Below are 22,780 nucleotides of genomic sequence, written 5' to 3'. Positions count from 1 at the left end.
CGATCGCCTTCCTGCCCCTCTCCCTCTCCTCCAGGGGGTGGCGCTGTCCTCCCAATGTCCCACACCACGGGTGCGCCGAGGTCCATCCGCGTGTTCCGACGGGGGAGCTCCCCTCGCCGCCCCTGTAGCTTCTCGCCTGCCCCGCCCCGCCCCGCAGTCCGGGCCGCCCTCTCAGAAACGCTTAGCAACCCCCGGGGCAGCTGGGCCACCGAGAGGGACCCTGTGTGCGGGCACTCGGCCCCGAGTCCTCAGACGACACCTGAGAGACGCCCGAGGACCAGCGTCACGATCCTCGCACTACCCCGAGTCCCGCCACCTCCGCCGCCTGAGCGCCCGACTTAACCGACTTCAGACCTGGAGGCCCGGCGGCCGCGGGGAGACGGGAGGGGCCGCCCTGCGCGGAAACCCCGCGCGCCCCGCCCCGCCGGCCTCCCGACCTGCGTCACGGGTCACGTGCCGCGGCGCCCTTCCCTACCGGCAACCGGGCGCTCCCCTCTTCCGGAAGTCGCGCCCGTCGCGCCGGGCTCCTCCCACCGCCGGCGACGTCAAGCTCAGCTCCTACCACTGCCCTGCCTCCGCCTCCAGGCGCGGGGAGGGCTGCGGGCTCCGGACAGTCCGTCCGGCCGCTTCCGGGCCCCTCGACGGCACCGACGAGACTGTCGGAGTTCCTGGGCGTGCGGGCCTCGGCCGCGCCCGAGCCGAGCTGGGGAGGCCAGAGGCCGGCTCTCCGGAGGCCGCCCCCACAGAGGCCTTTCCCCCTCTCCGCACCTCGGGCGGCACTTGGTTCCGCCGAGACCCACGACGGTTCCGCCCCCGTCTTCCTTGTCATTGATGTTGTTGTTCTTGTCAGCGCCGCAGCCCCGACCGCCGGGAGCTCGAAGCCGAGCCGGGGCCGCCCGGGTGGCGCGGTGGCGGCGGCAGCGGCTCCGGCTGCAGCAGCTGCGACGGCTGCGGGGGCTGCTCCGGGGGCTGCGGGGGCGGCCGGGGGCCGGCGGCCGGCGACGGGGCCGGATGGCTCTGTGCGGGCAGGCGGCGGGCGCCGCGTCGCTGCCCAGCGAGCTGATCGTGCACATCTTCTCCTTCCTGCCCGCGCCCGACCGCCTGCGGGCCTCGGCCTCCTGCTCGCACTGGCGCGAGTGCCTCTTCTACCCGGCGCTGTGGCCCCAGCTGCGCATCTGCCTGCGCGTCTCGCCCGCCGAGCAGCCCCGGCTCGAGTTCCTCATGCGCAAGTGCGGCTGGTTCGTGCGGGAGCTGCGCGTTGAGTTCGCCGCCGAGAACTACCTGAGCGGCGGCGGCGGCCCCGGCGACGCCGGCGACGCGGACGGTGGCCCCGGCGGGGAGGACGTCGAGGCCCTGCAGCTGTCGACCCGGTGGCTGGAAGTGCTGCGCACCTACTTGGAGCTGGTGCTGTGCGTGCTGGTCAGCATCCGGAACAACAGGTAGGCTCGCCCGGGACCCCCAGTGCCTCCCCGCGCCCTCCCCCAGAGATAGCTCCCGTGCGGGCGCACCCGGCCGCGTCGGCGTCGCTGTCTTCGAGGGCTGGCGGTGTCGCTTCTAAGCTGGCGATTTCCTGGAGGCCGGGAGGGCATAGCGGGACTCGTCATCATACTTTATGAACAGTGAGGTACTTGGTGTTGGTGGGACGCCGCGCCTGCTCCTTGCAGGCACCGCTCAGTCGTGCTCTCGGTGGCCGTGGGATGGAGCTGACAGGCGCCGTCGCTCTGCATTTTGCAGATGGGAGAGCTGAAGCTTGCAGGAGGAGGCCTGCGAGGGCGTCTTGGGAGAAACAAAACTTAACCAGATTTTTCTGACTCGGCACCTGTCCATTCAAAATAGATCGTTCGTGGTGGGGGAAGGAGTCGGTCTGCCCCTGCTGTCTCGTAGTTACAAGACTGCCCCTAAAAGAAATCTTTGACAGCCATTTTCTTACCGGGAAGAGTTTTGGTTAACTGGGCCAGGCACAATGAGTAGGAGGAGGGTTTCTGAAAAGGACTGGGGATGAGCCTGACCGTCAGGGTTGGAAGTCCCTCTCCTTGCCCCACCAGGCTCAGCTCGTCCCCACTGATTCACCTAGAGGTAGCACGGTGCAGCTTGGTGTGTGTGTGTGTTGGGGGAACTGGCCGTTGTCTGCAGAGGGCAAGCAGGTAACTGTCCTGGTTTTGCGTCAGGACTTTATTGTAATTCTCGGGCTAACTTCCTATGTTCTGATTCCTTATGCTGATCAGTATCTTCCTCTATTTTTCTATCACTGTCTTCATAATCCTTTTAATTTAGATTTTCTGTGTCTGGATATTCTAACTAACCTTAAAAATTGAACTATGAGTTGGAAGAAAGTTCAAAAAAGGAACAACTTATATAGTAATAATCATTTAGCTGTTTACAGGTACTTTCACGTTCACTATCTTGTTTGATCCTTTCAATGATCCTGTGAGTTAGGCAAGACAGCTATTATTAGCCCTATTTTATAGAAAGGAAACAAATGCTTAACAGGGTCAAATGATGCGCACATTGTCATACAGCACCTTTTTTTTCCTAACAACAGTGTTCCCCTTTTGCAGTAAATATATCACGTTGAACATCATGCATTATGTAGAACAGGGTTGAAAAAAGGTCCTGGTTTAATGCCAGGCCATATATATATATCCTTAATTCTATGTCTGAATCAAAAGGGCAGGAGATAAGCATATAGCTCCAAGTAGTATCTGGCCTGTATATTTCCCCAGCTTTTCAGACCAAGCCAGTCCATTTCTGTACTTTGATTTTATGTGGTAACAGAGGCTGTTTGAGGCTATAAATTGGTCTTGATCAGGTTGGAGACTCTGTCAGGGTTGAATATATGGCTAGAGGACCAGCTGACCCAGAAGTTGAAAAGACTCAGTGTCAGTGAGCACGTACTGCTGATGAGACCAAGAGTGAGGGTGAATTCAGAGAGTACCAATTAGGTTTGTCTGTTCCAAGATCAGATGGCACTTCTGAGCAACCATACAAAAAACATGTGCCTTTGGTCCAAGTAGGAACAAGCCTTGCACAGTGCCTAATTCCTTTCAAGTGATTTAATAACTGGTTGGTTGGATGGATGATGTTACATAGACAAAATAGTGGTATAGCACATCTTTGTTGTTGTTTGATTCTTTTCTCCCTCCCTTCCTCACCCCTACCACTGTTTTTTTTTTTTTTTCAGGTTTTTTGAGGTAAAAATGACAAATAAAGTGGATCTCCTACTTTTATTAGCATCCCAGTTACCTTTCTGTAAGGCCACCCTGTGCCTGCCCTTCTGGGTCAGCTATCACTTCTCTCCAAATACATCACAGTCGTCCCTGATTTTAAGATTTCCTTGTCGTTTCCTGTAGGGGTGGTGCTGCATGTTGTGCTGCTTCGGTGGCTTAGTCATAGTGTGTGTCTGAAATTAAAGTGTGGTGTCTTTACATGTATTATTTGTACTAATGACGTTTCAAAGGGTTTTTTAAAATACATGTTTGGAAATAAATTAATCTCACTCTTATTTTTTAAAACATCTTGAGATGCTCTAGTAATATTAGAAGCAGTAATGTGAATGTTAAAAACGTAAACGGGACTAGTTTTCTTTAAATCATAACAAATTTGAAAGTGTTTTAAGCCAAGTTGTTTACCCGGCAAAGCCTATTCTTATTTCCTTCCGTAATCGCTTAAACTACCGACTCAGGTTCAATGAGGACCCCAAACAACTTCATTTAGTGGGGGTTTTTTTGTTTTCTAAAACCGTAAAATTTAACAACTAATGAGAAGAATGAATATTTGACATTGTTCTTTACATTTCCAAGTTAAATTTACAGTGGTTGTGCTTTATGATTTCTGCCGTTTCATGAGTAGAAAAGGAAGGCTATAAGACCTAGTAGGTCACAAGCTCTATGCTTCCAGGCTTTATGCTGAAATCCTTTATGTAATTTATGCAATTCAGGCTGTTATTTTGTTATGTTCCAGTTATTTTCGTGTTCCTAAGGGAAGGAACTAAAACTATAACCCTGAATAGTGGGAACTTTTCTAGGTTACTCTTCTGAGAGGATAATTGGCATTTTGTTTTGCCTGTTTCCTGGGTTTCACAGAGTACTCTCAGAGTGACTTTAGCCCCCTCACTGCGATCTTAGGTGTTAGGAACAACTGATGGGAATCGAGGAGGTGCGGAAACGCCTCACACAGTCCTCCAGGTTTCAGAGTTCCCTTCTCTCAGGCGGCCAGCACACCTGCCTTCTTGCTGAACAGTAAGAACAGAAATACAGTAAGTGCTCAGTCAGCTGTATTAGAGGTTAAACAGGCTGAATTTCTTCTGCAGTTGTTCTTCAAGAAATTGTACTAGAAATTCAAAATAAAAATTTAGATATGCTTTTTTTAAGATTTAATCTGGTAGTCAGGTCTAATACTGCCTATTGAAACGTTGTATTTTAGATCCTTAGGAAAAATGAGAGTTTATGGACAATAAGATTCATAAAAGCTAATAGAATCAGTTACTAAAAATATTTATTTTTAAACAGGAGGCGTACTTACATTGTCTTCATCTGGTTGTATACTTTTCTAGACGATATAAATATTTTCTGTAAGCTTTGTTTGGATGAAATGCTAAATTGGGGGCCGTGCTCTTTTAAAAGATGAATATTGCAACAGGCCAGGGAGATTTTGTGTGCGTGATTTTCTTGTTAAAATTCTGAGTTACAGCTCTAACTACATGTATGTAGATTGACCATTTCATGGCTGTGCCTGCTTATATGCCCTGTTAGTAGTAGAAGTTGTATTAATAATTCTTAGAGTTGGTCTTGCTGATTTGGCATGCACAGTGAAGGAGAGTCTTATCTTTGTGTTGTTCTCTCAACATCAGTCTGCCAAGACCCAATAACTGATAAGGCTATTTAAAAATACATTTTAATAGGTTAAAAATTCTTTGAACATTTTCATATTACTAAGATGGTAGGAAATGCCTTGAAGGTGTTATCTCCAACAACTCTCAGCCTTATTTTCCTTGAAACGTTTTTCCCCATTATACTGTTATAAATACATGTCATAACAGCATGTCACTTTTGAGAGCTTACTTACTTTTCTTATTTGCTTGAAGAAGCTCATTTACAGAATAAATATATTAAAATACATTGGAACTCTGACCAGTCTACAGGACCCAAGAGGTAGTTGCCCATAGAGATGAGGAGTGAAAGACGCATACCCAGCAGACTCCTTACCTTAAACTGACAAATTTAAGTGGTTCCGTGAGGATATCCTCAGGGTCAGTGAGAGGGAGGAGAGTGGAACCTGCTAAAGAAACTAACGTCCGGGAGGGCTGCTGAGAGGAATCAGGGCCACCGGCATGTTCTTACAGTGATTGAGAACTGGTAGGTGGAGGATAGGACGGAAAACTCAACAAAAGATTGTCGAAGTAAAATATTATTTTTTCTGTGTTAAATGAAGTTATCAGGCAGCTTTTGAATGAGGTAATTAAATTATTTCTGTTTTAATGTGTTATCTCTGAGGCAGCCTTGGAAGAGTTCACCCAGCTTGATGAATTTATATAGGACGTAAGATGATAGTTATTAAAAATCTAGTTTTTTCCCTCCAAATATTGAGAGCCTGCTATGTGCCCAGCAGTGAAGACAAGCTCGTTCCCATGGAATCAGCATTCTAGAGGGGAAAGGCTGACAGAAACAAGTAAACAAGTGAAAGAAAGATTATTTCAGTTGTGAAAATAAAAGAAGACTATGTAACAGTGGCTAGGTGACAACATTAGGTAGAATAGTGAGGGAAAACCTTCTGAAAAGGACAGTGAGCTGCAACATGAATGACAAGAGTGACCCTTCTGAAGATCTGAGCAAATAGGATAACAAGCAGAAAAAACAGTAAGCACGAAGGCCTCAGGCCAGACAAATTTGGGGCCTTTTGGAGCAGTAGGAAGGAAAGTATGGCAGGACCATGCGATTGAGAGTGAGAGTGGTGTCATGATAAGCTCTGAGATGCAAAGGGAGGAAGGAAAGGGGTTGGTTCTGTGGGCTTGTGGAATGCGGTTTGGACTATATGCTTTTGTTTTTTTTTCCTCCCCGAAGCCCCCCGTACATAGTTGTACTTTCTTAGTTGTGGGTCCTTCCAGTTGTGGCATGTGGGACGCTGCCTCAGCATGGTTTGATGAGCAGTGCCATGTCCACGCCCAGGATCCAAACCAACGAAACACTGGGCCGCCTGCAGCGGAGCACGCAAACTTAACCACTCGGCCACGGGGCCAGCCCCATGGACTATATTCTAAGAGTAAAAGAAGTCATTGAAAAATTATTAAGGACAATAGTAATGTGATCTAATTTACATTTTAAGACAATCTCTCTGGTTGTTGTGTAGTGAATGAATTATGAGAAGGAGCAAGAGAGGAAGCAGGGAGACTGCTTGGGAAGCTGTTGGCAATAACCTAGGCAAGAGATGATGGTATCTTGGAGTATAGTGGAGACAGCAGAGATGAAGAAAAGTAGATAGATTTGCAATGCATTTTGGAAGTAGAGCCAAGAGAACTTGCTGCTTGGATGTAGATAGAGAAAAGGAATAATCAAATGTTTTTCATCATTTTTCTATAGGACTCACTCAGTTTTCTTGTTCTTAATAGTGTTAAAATTATCTTTTAAGAGCATGTTAAATAGCAATTTTAAATATCAATCTTATGTAAATAAGACTTTTTTGTGTAACCTCTGTGTAATTAAGTGAATTTGTAAAGCAAATTCTGGGAAATTGCTTTTAGTTAAAGGATCCTAATAAAGCTAATAAGGAATACTATTATAGGACTGTGACTTACTTCTGGTCTCTAACGCTGTGCTGTCCAGCATGGCAGCCACTAGCCACATATAGCTGTATAAATTTTAATTAAATAAAATTAAAGATTCAGTTAGTCGCACTAGCCGTATTTCAGGTGCTCCATAGCCGTATGTGGCTGGGACTCCCATATTGTGCAGCATAGAACAGAGCATTTCCATCATGGCAGAAACTTCTATTGGACAACATTTCTCTAAAGTGTGTGTTTGTTTGATTTGCTGTGGTCGTTCATTAGCATTTGTGAGAGTAAGAAACATGTTATCAAAAAGTGTTATGTGGATGTAAACACACTTGATACTGAACATAGACTAAAAAGAATAGAATTGACCTCAAAGAATTTCATGCAATGACATAGATTATTTTAGCTGTTATCAGTTTAGAAAAGGAAAAAGTTGCTTTTTGTGAGCTCCTTTACAGCATTAGGAAAGGCTTTAACCTTTCTAAGAGCATCTTTTTAAAGTACCAAGTTCTTATGTATTCCCTTTTTCTGTAGTTAATTAAACTTAACTGTATTTAATTTAAGGTGGCTGCGTTTTGCATTTTTCCACTGATACTACTTAGTACATTAAAGAATAACTTAGGATCCTCTGAAATGAAACATACTGAAGTTACTGCTGCAAAGTTCCCCAATTCTGAACCATGGAAGAGAAAACAAGGTCATCATGACCAAGAGATCAGAAGCCTTGGGTCTTAGTTGTTCTGGATAGTCCAACAAAAATCCCAGCAAAGTGGGAGGGGTTTTCAGCCTTCTGCAGGTAGACTTGAGGAATATGTCTTAGGCTCATAGGTGGTTGATGTTGTTTTCAAAGAATTGCCCAAACCCACTGAATCAGTGTGTGTAGGTATTTTTAAAAGGCTATCAAAAATTGTGATGTTTAGTTCATAGGGCAATTTTTATGCTAAGCAGAAAACAAGATATCTTTTTTCAGTGCAACTTTAATTATATGTATTTAAGATGTATGTTTTTCATACAACGTAAATGTGTGTATTGAAACCATGGGTGAAAAGATAAGTGCAAATCACAGGTTGTTAGAAAAGAATTTGCACTTTTCTGAGCAAAAATGTTATTTTGGAGGTATTCCTAGTGTATAATATACCAGAAAACTGATCTACACCCTAAATTTGTGATGTGTGAAATGTAGCGAAATAGACTGTACAGTTTTTGCCGTGAACTAAGGTAAATATACTATTCAACAAATATTTATTGAATGCCAGGCCCTGTTCTAGTGACTGGGAATAGAGTAGTAATCAGAAAGCCCTGCCAGGGAATACTACTCAGCCATAAAAAATGACAAAATCGTCCCATTCACAACAACATGGATGGACCTTGAGGGTATTATGTTAAGCGAAATAAGCCAGATAGAGAAAGACAAACACTGTATGGTATTGCTCATATGTAGAAAATAAAATAAACACTTGGACAAAGAAAACTATTTAGTGATTACTAGGGGAAAGGGAGGTGGGGTGTGGGCACAGAGGGTGAAGGGGTGCACCTATAAGATGACTGACAAATAATAATGTACAACTGAAATTTCGCAGTGTTGTAAAGTATCATAACCTCAATAAAAAAAAATTTTTTTAAAAAAGAAAAGCCCTGGGGCTGGCCCTGTGGCCGAGTGGTTAAGTTTGCGCGCTCCGCTGCAGGCGGCCCAGTGTTTCGTTGGTTCGAATCCTGGGCGCGGACATGGCACTGCTCATCAAACCACGCTGAGGCAGCGTCCCACATGCCACAACTAGAAGGACCCACAACTAAGAAGATACAACTATGTACTGGGGGGCTTTGGGGAGAAAAAGGAAAATAAAATAAAATCTTTAAAAAAAAAAAAAAGAAAAGCCCTGCCAGGGGCCGGCATGGTGGTTAAGTTAGCATGCTCCACTTTGGTGCCCCAGGGTTTGCAGGTTCAGGTCCCAGATGCAGACCTACACACCACTCATCAAATCATGCTGTGGCGGCCTCCTACATATAAAATAGAGGAAGATTGGCACAGATGTTAGCTCAGGGACAATCTTCCTCACCGGAAAAAAAAAAAAAACCTGCTCTTCCGTATTGTTTTGCAAATGGCACAGTTTTGAGGGTATTAGCTACATGAAAGAAGTCAGACAGAGAAAGATAAATACCGTATGATTTCACTCATATGAAGAAGATAATAAACACATGGATAAGGAGAACGGATTGGTGGTTACCAGAGGGGAAGGGGACTGGGAGAAATGCAGGAGGGGTACAGGGGCACACGTGTATGGTGATGGACAAAAACTAGACTACTAGTGGTGAACATGATGCAGTCTCCACAGAAACTGAAATATAATGATGTACACCTGAAATTTGCACAGTTGTTATAAGCCAATATTACCTCAATAAAATAATTTTAAAAAACAGTAGCCCTGCCATCATAGAGCTTATTCTAGTGGGACAAGAAAACCAAAAAGAAGTAAAATATGTAGTGTCACAGTGTGTGATGCATGCATGAAGCAAAATGAAGCAGTGAAGAGAGCTGGGAATGGTGGAGGTGAAAAGGAGTGTTGCTGTGGAGAACAGGGAATTTAAGAAGGTCTCAAGTGCTGCAGTAGTATGTGAAGGCAGGGAGGGAGCAAGCCCTGTGGTTCTCTCTGGGAAGTGATTGCTGGGGGAAGTAGGAGTAAGTAGACGAGTCGCTCTGCAGTGGGACTCTGACTGGCGAGCTTAAGACAGACAGCACAGGAAAGCAGTGAGATGTAGAAGAGGTCAGCCAGGTAAGGGGGAAGCTGACGTGGGCTCAGTAGGCCCTTCCTAGGCTCTTGTAAGGACCTTGACTTTCACTGTGAATGACATGCGGAGCCATGAAAGGATTTTGAGCTGAGGAGTGACATGATCTAATATTTCAAAAGGAACATTCTAGCTGCTGTGTTGGGGATAGTTTGTGACAGGACAAAGGTAGAAGCAACGGGCTGGGTTAGGAGGCTGTTGCAGTAGTCTAGGCAAGAGATGATGGTGGCGTGGACCAGGGTGGGAGCAGTGGAAGTGATGAGTAGTCTCAGTCTATTTATTTTTATCTGGAGACCTTCTAGAAGTGAAATGTAAGTATAAAAATTTACATATAATTGTTCAGCTCACCTTGCAATGCCCTTTTAATTACTACTCCCTAAATATGTCTAAAAATATTTTTCCTTTGGCTGTTTTTATTCATTTTGTTTTCCTTTTGTGTTAATAATTTGCACTCTCTTTAAAAAAAAAAAAGTACCTGGGGTTTGGACACAGTTTATTTTCTTATAATATCACTTATCTTTGGTATTCAGTTCCTGTACCAGCAAGTCCTTTCAAGCAGTGCCCTGTTCGTTTAGGCCTTACGTAAATCTGAATCAGTCTGCTGGACTGCCCCAGGAGCGTCCTGGTCTGTCTGATTGCAGTCCCTTGGAATTTTCCTTTCCCTCTTCTCTCCTCCCTCACCTTCCTGCTTCGTGTAAACCCGTTGCCCCTTGGAATTTGCCTAAGTCTGGTCCTCATGAGCTCTAAGTTCAAGGTGGTAGGACTAAGTGGAAAGGAAGAAGCAGGTGCTACTCTGCGTAAGGAGTCTTTCTTCCCTGAGCCCCCGAATCACTCGTCTCACCCCCTGTAACACTAGGTCCAGATAAATCTGTTTTTCTACCCACTCTTCACATGTACTCTTCTTCTGTTACATCTCTTAAGTGGACAGGGAAAAGGGAGGAAATGGGGGCCAGAGTCAAGCTGACTTTTAACCTGGTTTGTTATTCAGGAGGTTACTACGAACTTTAAAAAAGAATCTCACTCTTAGACTAAACCTCAAAAGGACAGTTTTGCTTCAAGGCAAAGAAGAAAGGTAGTCACCTGAGGCAAGAGACTGTGATGTCTGTATCTTAGACCTACCTTCTCAAGCCACACCCCTCTCCATGTAAAAGCTCTGTTAGAGTCACCGCCAGGGTCCTGGGGCTGGGTAAGGCCCAGTCGTACTGCCAGCACTGCAGAGAGCAGAGGAGACATGTTTTCTCGAAAGCCCTTAATATCCTAAACTAGTTTTCCCAGAGAGACAGCAGCATTCAGCAACCATATGAGGTAGGCACCATTATTATCCCTATTTTACAGATGGTGAAACTGAGGCACAGAGTAGTTAAGTGAACTTCCAATTACGCAATTAGAGAAATGACTGCCTTGTTTTCTAATTTTTTTAGTGAAATTTTCAAACACACACAAAAACTAGACCCAATGAACCTATCACCCAGAATCAGTAAGTTAAGGATTTTGCCACGTTTGTTTTTTTATCTTTACTGAGTATTTTAAAGCAAATCCAAGATATCGATGTCATTTTACACTATACACTTCTCTGTAAAGTTCTGAAAATTATGGACATTTTTATATATAATCACAGTGCCATTAATACACTTAACAAAGTGATCAATAATTCCTTAGTCTCACTTGATTTTTTAAAAAATGAGTCTTTTTAAAACCTCTCTTTTCATTCAAGAGTCTAAATAAACTCATGGACACTGGAAACCTAACTGCCGTAATTTTTCACATCATTGGCAGGCAATGTATATTTTAATAATTGAATGAGCAAAAGTACAAGAGCAGTCTGTAGACTAAGTTTCTAGGTTGTAAGTACTCAATGATCTGATTTAGCTTTGGATCTGGAACTGATGACTTTTTAAAATAGGATTAAAGAAGAATGCAGTTAAGTTGAAAATTCATTCTCTTTTGGCAGCATTATGGCCTTTTTGCATATTTTAGAAAGATTGATTATCAAACTATTTATAATTTTGTGATCTTTCACAAACATCTTAGGATTTACAAAGGGACTAGTAAGTAGGTTGTATCCTATTAATATTACCATAGGAACAGAGCTAAATTAATTTGAAGAATTAAAATGAAAGAAAAACTTTCTAACCAACTGTAATATTTTCCCGGTATGTTTTTGTTACATGCCCTTTGAGCAATTGTGTGTTGTAGACTTTGTGCAGGAAAGAATCCTGTTTGACCTGCTTTAGTTCACTTGCTAACTTAACAATAAATAAATGAATAAATAAACTAAGTAAATAAAACTCAGGTCACAGATTTCATATTTAACTAAAAGGATTATGTGGCCCAATTCCCTTGTTCTAATATAGTCTTCTGGCCTCAAAATAAGGCGTCTATTTATTGCCATGGTTCGGTAGGTTTCACTCTAATGTTGCTGCCCAGATGTTGTTTTCAGTCCCTTTTTTACCATCTGAAACAGTAATGAGCCACCTGGAGGCTATACGCAGTTTCCATGGCTTCACCATATGATCTGTAATCTAATTTCAATGTGATATATTTGAAAGCTGCCCTTGAGTTGCCAGTGTTTTTTTCTGTTTTTCTAAATTTTAAAGTGAATTATTGTTTTCTATATCACTTAATAAAAAATTTTCATTTTGAATGGGAAAAATAAGTACCTAAAAACTTTTTTCCACAGATGTCCATCATATACTACTCTTAAAATACGTCGTTTAGAATTTCTTCTTAACTTTCCGTAAGACCACAGTACTCAAGGACGTGGTTTAATTGTAAGAAACAACATGAACTAAGTAGGAGTCAGAACCTGGGTTCTCCACCTAGCTGTGCCCTAACTAGTATTGCTGTCTTAGATAAGTTACTTCAGTTGCCTCATCTGTAGAGAGGGATGATTGAATTGGATGATCCCACACATCTTTTCCAGCTTCAAAATATGTCAGTGATTACATCCGAAAGGAAAGTTTGTGCATGTGTTATTGATTCCACTGTAACAAGATGATTACCATTTCATTGCTACAAATATAAAGGATTTTTGTTAAATTGCCCTTGAGTGGCATGTTTCTAACATTGCTGAGACATTTAAAAATATTTTATAGCTACAACTAAAACAGAAATTTTCCCATGAATCTCCTTATATTAATTTGTTGAATTTTAGCAACATGCAGGTTGTTAATTTTTTAAATGATTTTAACATCAATTAAGTTTTTATAAAGGTGAAAGCTATGTAAAGCTAATTTAAATTTCTTTTCTAAATTCCCTAGTAATACACATTTGTAAAAATAGAATATTTGAAAAATACAGAAAAAAATAAAATAAAAAATTCACCAGAGATCATTACTGGTAAAATGTGATGCATCCTTTTGCAAAATTGGAATAATAATCTATGTGTGATTTTGTACCTTTTTCCTTTAATGTTTTGTGCATTTTTTCACATCATCAAAAATCCTATCATGCACTACACATCTATTAGAAGGATCAAAATCCAGAACCCTGGCAACACCAAATGCTGCCAAAGATGTGAAGCCACAGAAACTTGCGTTCATTTCTGTAGGGAATGCAAAATGATGCAGCCACTATGGAAGATAATTTGGCAGTTTCTTCCAAAACTAAACATACTTTTACCATATGATCCAGCCATCGTGCTCCTTGGTATCTATCCAAAGAAGTTGAAAACACGTGTTCACACAAAAACCTGCACACAGACTTTTATCGCAGCTTTATTCATAATTACCAAAACTTGGAAACAACCAGGATGTCCTTCAGTAGGTGAATGGATAAATAAACTTTGGTACATCCAGGCAGTGGAATTCTTATTCAGCACTAAAAAGAAATGAGCTATCAAGCCATGAAAAGACATGGAGAGAGCTTAAATGCTTATTACTGAGTGAAAGAAGCCAATCTGAAAAGGCTACACATTCTGGAAAAGAGAAGCTATGGAGATAATGAAAAGATCAGTGACTTCCAGTGGTGGGGAGGGGAGAGAGATGAATAGGCAGAGCACAGAGGATTTTTAGGGCGGTGAAAAAGTCGGTATGATATTATAGTGATGGATATATGTCATTATACATTGGTCTGAACCCACAGAAGGTACAACTCTAAGAGTGAACCGTAAGGTAAACTCTGGACTTTGGGTGATTATGATGTGTCACTGTAGGATCATCTTTGGTAAAAAGTATGACATTGTGGTGAGTGATGTTGTTAATGGGGGAGGTTATGCATGTGTAGGGGTAGAGAATATATGGGAAACTTCTGTACCTTCCTTTCAATTTTGTTCTAAACCTAAAACTGCTCTAAAAAAAAGACTTTTTAAAAATCCTGTCATGATAACATATATTGGCTATACAGTATTTAAAGTTAATGTTGATTTTTTTACACTCTTTTTTAGACATCCAGTTATATTAAACATTTTAAATTTCCTACAAACCCAATCATACGTAATTTACTTATTTTTTAAAATATCATTGCCATCAAGGGTAACTACACATGGAATTTGCATAAATAATCTATCAATTCCCCATCTCTTTTATTGTTGTTTTTGTTGTTTTCAAGTGTGTGTTTTTATTGAGGTATAATTGACATACAACATTATATTAGTTTCAGATGTACTACATAATGATTTGAGAATTACATACATTGTGAAATAATCACCACAATAAAGTCTAATTAACTCCCCCTCATCTTAAACCCAGTGCATTAAGTGTTTCCTTTCTATGGTCCCTCTAAGGCAGTAAATGTCAATTGAGAAGCACATCTTCCCCGCCCCCCCCAACTTCTGCTGAAAATCGTTTGTAAAGAGAAATGTTACTGATAGAAATAGGTTGTGCATGTAAACACAGTAAAGGATAGTTTTTTAAAGGATATGTGTATATACACTGTATACATACATATATGTGTATATATCACAGTTGCTTCTAAAGTTTGTAAAGAGAAACAAAAGACCCAGAGTAGCCAACACAATACTGAAGGAGAAGAACAAAGTCAGAGGACTAACACTACCTTGACTTCAAGACTTACAGTAAAGCTACAGTAATCAAGACAGTGTGATATTGGTGAAAGAATAACAAGTGGGTGGAACAGAATAGACAGCCCAGAAATAGACCCACATAAATACAATCTACTGATCTTTGACGAAGGAACAAAGGCAATACAATGGAGAAATGATAGTCTTTTTCAGCAAATAGTGTTGGAACGACTGAACATCCACTTGGGAAAAGAAATGAATCTAGAGACAGATCTTACACCCTTCACAAAAATTAACGCAAATTGGATCACAGAACTGAATGTAAAACACAAAACTATAAAACTCCTAAAAGATACCATAGGAGAAAATCTAGATGATCAAGGGTTTGGTGATGACTTTTTAGATATAACACCAAAAACATAATGGATGAAAAGAAGTAGTGATAAGCTGGACTTCATTAAAATTTAAAACTTCAGCTCTATGAACGATACTGTCAAGAGAATAAAAAGAGAAGCCACAGACTGGGAGAAAATATTTGCAAAAGATATATATGATAAAGAGCTGTTATTCAGAATATACAAAGAACTCTTAAAATTGAACAATAAGAAAGCAAACAACTATATTAAAAAGTAGGTCAAAGACCTTAACAGACACTTCATCGAAGAAGATATATAGATGAGAAATATGCATATGAAAAGATGCTCCACATCATATGTCATTAGAGAAATGCAAATTAAAACCGCAATGAGACACCACTGCACACCTTCAGAATGGCCAAAATCCACAACACTAACAACGCCAAATGCTGGTGAGAATGTGGAAGAACAGGAACTCTCATTCATTGCTGATGGGAATTCAAAATGGTCCAGCCACTTTGAAAGACAATCTGGCAGTTTTTTACAAAACTAAACCTACTAGTACCATATGACCCAAAAATCAGGCTTCTTGGTATTTGCCCAAAGGAGTTGAAAACTTTTTTTGTCCACACAAAACCCTACACACAGATGTTTATAGTAGCTTTATTCATAATTGCCAAAACTTTGACACATCCGAGATGTTCTTTAGTAGGTCAATGAATAATCTGTGGTACGTCCAGACAATGGAACATTATTCAGTACCAGGAAAAAATGAGCTATCAAGCCCTGAAAAGACAGAGAGAAAACTTAAATGCATATTACTAAGTGAAAGAAGCCAGTCTGAAAAAGCTATATACTGAATGATTCCAACTATATCACATTCTGGAAAAGGCGAAACTATGGAGAAAGTGAAAACATCAGTGGTTGCCAAGGGTTAGATGGGAAGGAAGGATGAATATGTGGATCACGGAGGATTTTTTAGGGTAGTGAAAACTATTCTGTATGATACTGTAATGGTGGATACATGTCATTGTGCATTTGTCCAAACCCATAGAATGTATAGCACAAAGAGTAAACCTTAATGTAAACTATGGACTTTGAATGATATTGATGTGTCACTGTAAATTCATCAGTTATAGTAAACATACCACTCTAGTGGAGGATGTTAATAATGAGGGGGTTTATGCATGTATGGGAGTAGGGGATATATCAGAAATCTACTTAGTTCTTTCGATTTTGCTATGAATCTAAAATTGCTCTAAAAATAAAAAAAGATACGTATATATATTTAAAATTCTGCTCTAACAATGATTAAATCAATAAAGCATCTTCTGACAATTTGTTTTCAGAGAAATAAACTACGTAACCCAAAGGATGATTAGCCCTGAAATGGTTTATATTGTCGTCAACATTGTGTCTGAGTCCATGACATGAGAATTAGTTATCTTGCTTTTACTCAAAGGAAAAATCTGATTTTAAAATGCCAGGATTTAATTAAACATGTATTCTTAAAAGACAAAAAAAAAAAAAACTTGTAAATTCCACATGCTTTTCACCCATTTCCCAACTTGAATCTGAAACAGATAACTCTCAACTTCAGCTGTACTTTTTGTTTATAAATATTTTCATATGCAAAGGGCTCCTAACTCAGAAGCAAAGAAGCCTCTTCATTAAAAATAGGAAATACTTAAAACTTCCATTATTAAATTAATCTTTACATACCAAATTATCTGTGAAAGAACCCAACATAGTAAATGAGATTTGCCCATTTGATTAGATTTTTACTAGGTATTTATGTAAGTTTTACAGAAAAATATAGCCTATAAATATAAAAGTAAATTGTCTTTTAAAAACCCTAAGTTGAATGACTCTGGGAGCTACCAAAAAAAAACACCTGCCTCAAGTGCCAAACTTCAGATGCTTTATTTTCTTTGAGGGATTAGTTGAAGAGACAGTAGACAATCCAGTGCTTTTTTGGAGAAAAGGTTGGGCTAGAATTTTTTGAGGATAGTTAAACACTATATATGAGACAAAGTCCTTTAAGAATTTCCAAAGTAAAAGCTTGTTTATTTTCACCAGAGACTGGGGAATTCCTTGTAACTTAGGTCTTATTTTTTAATTTTACCAATTCATAACAATACATGATGTTGTGTACACACTAAAATTTTAAAAATTGGTACATAGATAATGTTCCTCAGAAAATAGACACCATATATATGTATATAATATATATATATTACCCTCAGTACCTAAGTTACTTTTCATTCATTGCTTTTCTATCCTAATCCCAACTTTAATGTAAATCAGTCAATGGAATCTTCTCTTGGTAAAGATGGTGTGAAGATTGTTGAAATCACAGCAAAAGATTTAGAATATTACATAACCTTAGCTGATAAAGCAGCGGCAGGGTTTGAGAGGATTGACTCCAATTGTGAAAGAAGTTCTGCTGTGGGTAAAATGCTATCAAACAGCATTGAATGCTATAGAGCAATCAGTCATGAAAGGAAGAGTCAGTCGGTGCAGCAAACTTGATTGTTGTCTAATTCTAAGAATTTGCCACAGCCACCACCCTAATCAGTCAGCAGCTGTCAATATCAAGGCAAGACCCTCCACCAGCAAAAAGATTATTACTTGCTGAATGCTTAGATGATGGCTACCATTTTTTAGCAATAAAGTATTTTTAAATTAAGGTATATGCATTATTTTTTTAGACATAATGCTGTACACTTAATAGACTATAGTAAAGTGTAAACATAACTTTTATATGCACTGAGAAACCCAGAAATTCATGTGACTCACTTTATTACAATATTTGCTTTATTGTTGTGGTTCAGAACCGAACCCACAGTATCTCTGAGGTATGCCTGTAACTTAGAAATTATCTTATTCTGCAAATAAGAAAACTGCAATTTAGAGAATTTTTGCTTTTCAAACACCTGATTTCCCATTCAGTGCTCTTTCAACACTACCTTTATTTCTCCTGGGCTACCCTTATAATGTGGTTTATGTTGATTGTCTCAGTAAGCGACACTAAGTTCTTCCTTAAGGCCAGTGTGGTCAGTATATGAAAAAAAAAGAAAACAATTATAAATACCTAAATGATTTATTTGTGCCAAGCAAATGTAATATTTAATATTTTTTAATATTATTACTGATTTTGTCACCAAAAATTGACTTACACTTTGAGCCTAATGATTAGCTTTACTTGGTAAATAGATTCCAGCTAGTGAAAGCTGTTGGACTGGGGAGGGATAAATAAGTTTGATGTGCGAATTAAAATGAATGGACAAAATCTTTCATATACAATTTTCTAGTACTGGGGATTGTGAAATTCCTTTTTGGGTAATACTGTCTAGATTATTTGAGTACATACAGAAGCACAGAGTTGTGGTCTGAGTGATAAGGAATGTATGTTGTTGAGTAGCTGAGGAAATTCAGTGCTGCTTACCAGTAAAATTTAGGAAATATATCTTATATATAGATAATATATATATATTATAAATCTAGTATTATAAATAAAACCAGAATACATTAAATGAGCCTCCAATTCTACTTGTGGGACCTTGATGAGTAGGAATCTCTGATATTATTAATTAAGGAAATTTTTGGACTAAATGGATTGAAATAGTATAAAAAGGACAAATTGGAGCAGAGCAGAAGAGAAGATAGATATCTTGGGGAATGTGGATGATCTCTATCTACACTGTAGGGTAAATAGCCCAGTGGAGGGGGAGGAAAAAAGAAGGTGTACTCAGACTTTGATGCCAGTGATATAGAGTGAAATGATTGGGAACACTAAAACAATAAACACCAGCACAATCATCTTAAATTCTTTGGGCCTAATTATAGAAAATAAGTGGAGAAAACTTGCTGTTGTGAGGAGAAATATAATGCATGCTTAAATTTTATTTCCCCTGCCTACGTATCTTTCCATTCCTATTTCTCTCAAGAGAATCAGAAAATGAGGATTTCTCCCTCCAGTGGCAGGACTTGCTTTTGAATCACTGATAGCTGGCAGGCTGCATTTTTTTCAGGTCTGAGGTAGAGACAGCAGTGGAGACTAAATATGATGTCTTCAAGATAAATGAGTTACAGTCAATGGAAAGTCAGAAATGACATCACAGGTGAAGAAAGGTGAGCTCATTCATTTGCTCCATTTATGCAGGATCGTTGTCTTTTTGAGCTTTTGTACTTTTTTTCATGTTGATGGATTTGGGTTGTGTTTGAGTTAATGGGAGAGATGGGGGAACGACGGTGTGTTTTTTTATACATACTTTCTGATATCTGCAGCATACAGTAGCGGTATAGTCAAAATTATTTTGGATTGTAGGACCTTTTTTTTTAATTATAAATAATATTTTCTCAAGTCAACTCCTACTTTTTTATAATGAAAAACTAGTCGTTGGTCCCAGAGTTTATATTGCTACATATAGTGAGAAAGAAAGCTGAAAAATGATGTGGACCTTCTGCTGAATATTTTAACCATAAGACTAGTAGTCTTAGCCATATGCCTTTAGTTACATTTCCGCTGATGACAACATATTTTTAAATGAAGCTAACCAGAAAACTAGGATATGTATATTACAGTATCCTTTAGAGCAGCACTGTCCAATAAAAATATAATAGGGACCACATATGTAATTTAAAATTTTTTAGTAGCCACAAAAAAGAGTTTTTTAAAGGCAAATCTGATTTTAATATTTTTAACCCAATATATCCAATATTATCTTTTCAATATATGATCAGTATAAAAACTTTAATGAGATTTTATATTTTTGTACTAAGTCTTCTAATTCAATATATTTTATACTTAGAGCACATCTCAATTCTGACTAGCCTCATTTTAAGTATTCCATAGCTATATGCCACATACTGCACAGTGCTGATTAGAATATGATAGGCAGAGTATCATTAGTATAATAATAATAATTCAGGTTGGTTCCCATCTATCATAGGGCCCTCAAAAAGTCTTTTAACTTATTTCTGAGAAGATTTTTTATCAGTATCTCTTTTTATAAATAATAAAGAAATTCAAACACATATTGTGGGGGCATCTTGGTGGTAAATGTAATGAAATATTTTCTACTCACCTGGCATTGTGACCTTGCTATACTCATAGGAATAGATGAAGAATCATTTCTAAGCCTGAAAGAACTCCTGATGGGAAAAACAATCAAAGTAATGGAGGATATAATTATTTGGAATAGCTGTCAATCCTCATAAACTAATCTTTATTTCCCTTTACATAGAAGATCTGTCCAGAAGGAAGTTTGTCATTTATTTTTTTAAAAATTAATTGATAACATTACTCTTAAAATAATCCTCCATATGAAACCATTCATATGTGATTATCTTTCCAAAGTCTGCCCCACACCCACCTCCCCTTATGTATTTATTTCTCATTGTTCTCATTTATATTATGATCTTAATTACTTTCTATTTAGGTAACTCTTGAACTTACCTTTCCAAAGTAGTCATTTGTTTAACAAATACTCATTGAACACCAATATTATGCCAGAAATTATTGCTATGTACTGATAAGAGACAGGAGTTTATCCCGCTCATGAGAGAGTAAGCTAATCACAGTAAAGCAGATGATTTAATAAAGGCATTTTACAAAGTCTCGTGGAATGGCTAACTCTACATAGGCTGAGAGGGTGGCCTTGGGAAAGGCTTTAATAGAGTCGGTGACATTCAAGTATTGAAGGTGAGTAGAAGTTTACCAGGCAGACCAAGAGAGGGAATAATATTGCATTTAAAGACTAGTAAGTATCCTAGCACAGCTCTTTAGAACCACATTTTGAAGGATCTCATTGTACCAAGCTAGCCATTTGAGTCTTTTTCTTGTAGCCAATAAGGGTGCGATCCCTTAGGGATTTTTAATCAAGGCAGTACAAAATTCACGTTTGTGTCCAGCTGTGATATGGTCCAGGAGCAGTCCCACTTTCCCAGTGACCTGTTGGGAGACATGCCCATCTGTGCCCTGAGGTAAGCCTGCCAACATTGGTCCAACTGCAGATCCTGAAGCAGCCCTGTGACCCAACTTTATCCCCATTCAGCCATGGTCTCAGGGCACTTCTTCACACCTAGAAACCCTGCAAGAGGCACACCCATCAGTGCCCCTGGAGGCAGGCCTGAAGACCTTCAGGCTGTGGACCCTGAAGCAACCCTGGGACTCAGTTCCAGCCCCCTCAGCTGCAATCTTGGACACTCCTGCCTTCTTGGGAACCCAGCCAGTGGCACAGTGGGAACCTTCCCAGGGACCCAGCAGAAACCGCACCTGCCCATGCATCTGGTAGCGGGCCCACTCTCGGTGGACCCAAAAGCAGACCTTTGTTCCTGCACTAGACCTATTGGCCAAGGACCTAGAAGCAGTGCTGTCTACCAAGGGGCCAGACAAGATCCACACCTTCCCAAGTGTCTGGTAACAGGCCCACAAACTGTGGACCCCAATGAAGATCCAGCAACAGCCACGTAACCTGGCTTCAGCCCATCCTGACTGTGGTCTTAGAGGCAGTCTCATCAGCCTGGGAACCTGACAGAAGATCTTTACCTGCTGAAACCAGTCTGTAAAGACCAGAAGAGGTGTTTGCTCCCTAAAGTGCACAGTCATCAAACGCAAGGCTATATACATCCTGAAAAGATCAGGCAAATGTGGAAACATCAAAGGAAAGTAATAAAGCTTGAGTAACCAGCCCCAAGGAAATAGAGATCTATGAATTGCCTGACAAAGAATTCAAAATAATCGTCTGAAAGAAGATCAGTTGGATGCAAGAGAACACAGATAGACAACTAAATAAAATTAGGAAAACAATGCTTGAACACCGTGAGAAGTTTAATAAAGAAATAGAAACCATAAAAAAGAACCAAACAGAAATCCTGGAGTTGAAGAATACGACAGAACTGAAAAATTCAGTAAGAACCTAAAAAGTCGACTCAATCATGAGGAAGAAGCAGGAAAATCAAAGAAAGATCATTTGAGATTAGCCAGTTAAAGGAAGAAAAGACGGAAAAAAAAACAATGAAAATGTGGAGAAAGCATATGGGACCTATGTAACATCATCAAGAGAATGAATTTATGCATTATATTATGTATCTTCTCAGAAGGCAAAGAGAGAGAAAGGGTCAGAAAATTTATTCCAAGAAATAATGGCTGAAAATTTCCCAAATCTTGGAACAGATGTGGACATCAAGATACATGAAGCTTCAGAGGACCCCAAGCAAGATCAACTAAAAGAAGATTACCCCAAGACACGTTATAAGCAAATTGTCAAAACTCAAAGACAGAATTTTGAAAGCAGCAAGAGAAAAGCAACTCATCACATTCAAGGGACCTGTCATAAGACTATCAGTGGTTTTCTCAGCAGAAACCTTGTAGGCCAGAGGGAGTAGGATGATATATTCAAAGTACTGAAAGGAAAAAAAAAAACTGCTGACCAAGAATACTGTTCCTGGCAACACTGCCCTTCAAAGAGGAAAGAGAGATAAAGACATTCCCAAACAAAAGTTGAGGGAGTTCATCACCACTAGACCTGCCTTACAAAAATTGCTAAAAGGAGTTCTTCAAGTTCAAACAAAAGGACTCTATATATCAACATGAAAATATATGAAAGTATAAAGCTCACTGGTAAAGGTAAATATGTAGTCATATTCAGAGTATTCTAAAATGTAATGTGGTACATAAATAACTTTTTGACTCTAGTATAAAAGTTAAAAGATAAAGTATTAAAAGTAACTATACCTATAATAATTTGTTAGTGAATATACAATATAAAATGATGTAAAGCGTGACATCAGTACCCTAAAATGGTTGGGGGAAGGGAGAGTAAAATCATAGTTTTTGTATGCAATTGAAGTTAAGTTGTTATCAGCCTAAAATAAACCATTGTAACTATATGATGTTTTATGCAAGCC

At 39.9% G+C, this 22,780-nt stretch overlaps 1 protein-coding gene across 1 annotated transcript in view; it reads left to right on the top strand.

The window, feature by feature from the left end:
• Positions 1-688: 688 nt before the first annotated feature.
• The window catches only part of FBXO33 (F-box protein 33), a 43,081-nt gene continuing 20,989 nt past the window's right edge, over positions 689-22,780 (top strand). The window contains exon 1 of the mRNA XM_070629641.1: positions 689-1,439. Within this exon, the coding sequence (XP_070485742.1) occupies positions 832-1,439 (608 nt within the window). The 5' untranslated portion in view covers positions 689-831. The remainder of the gene's footprint in view (positions 1,440-22,780) is intronic.

This window comes from Equus przewalskii, chromosome 1, assembly GCF_037783145.1.
Source record: "Equus przewalskii isolate Varuska chromosome 1, EquPr2, whole genome shotgun sequence".
NCBI classification, from domain to species: Eukaryota; Metazoa; Chordata; class Mammalia; order Perissodactyla; family Equidae; genus Equus; species Equus przewalskii.
This window is presented reverse-complemented; position numbering and strand designations above follow the sequence as displayed.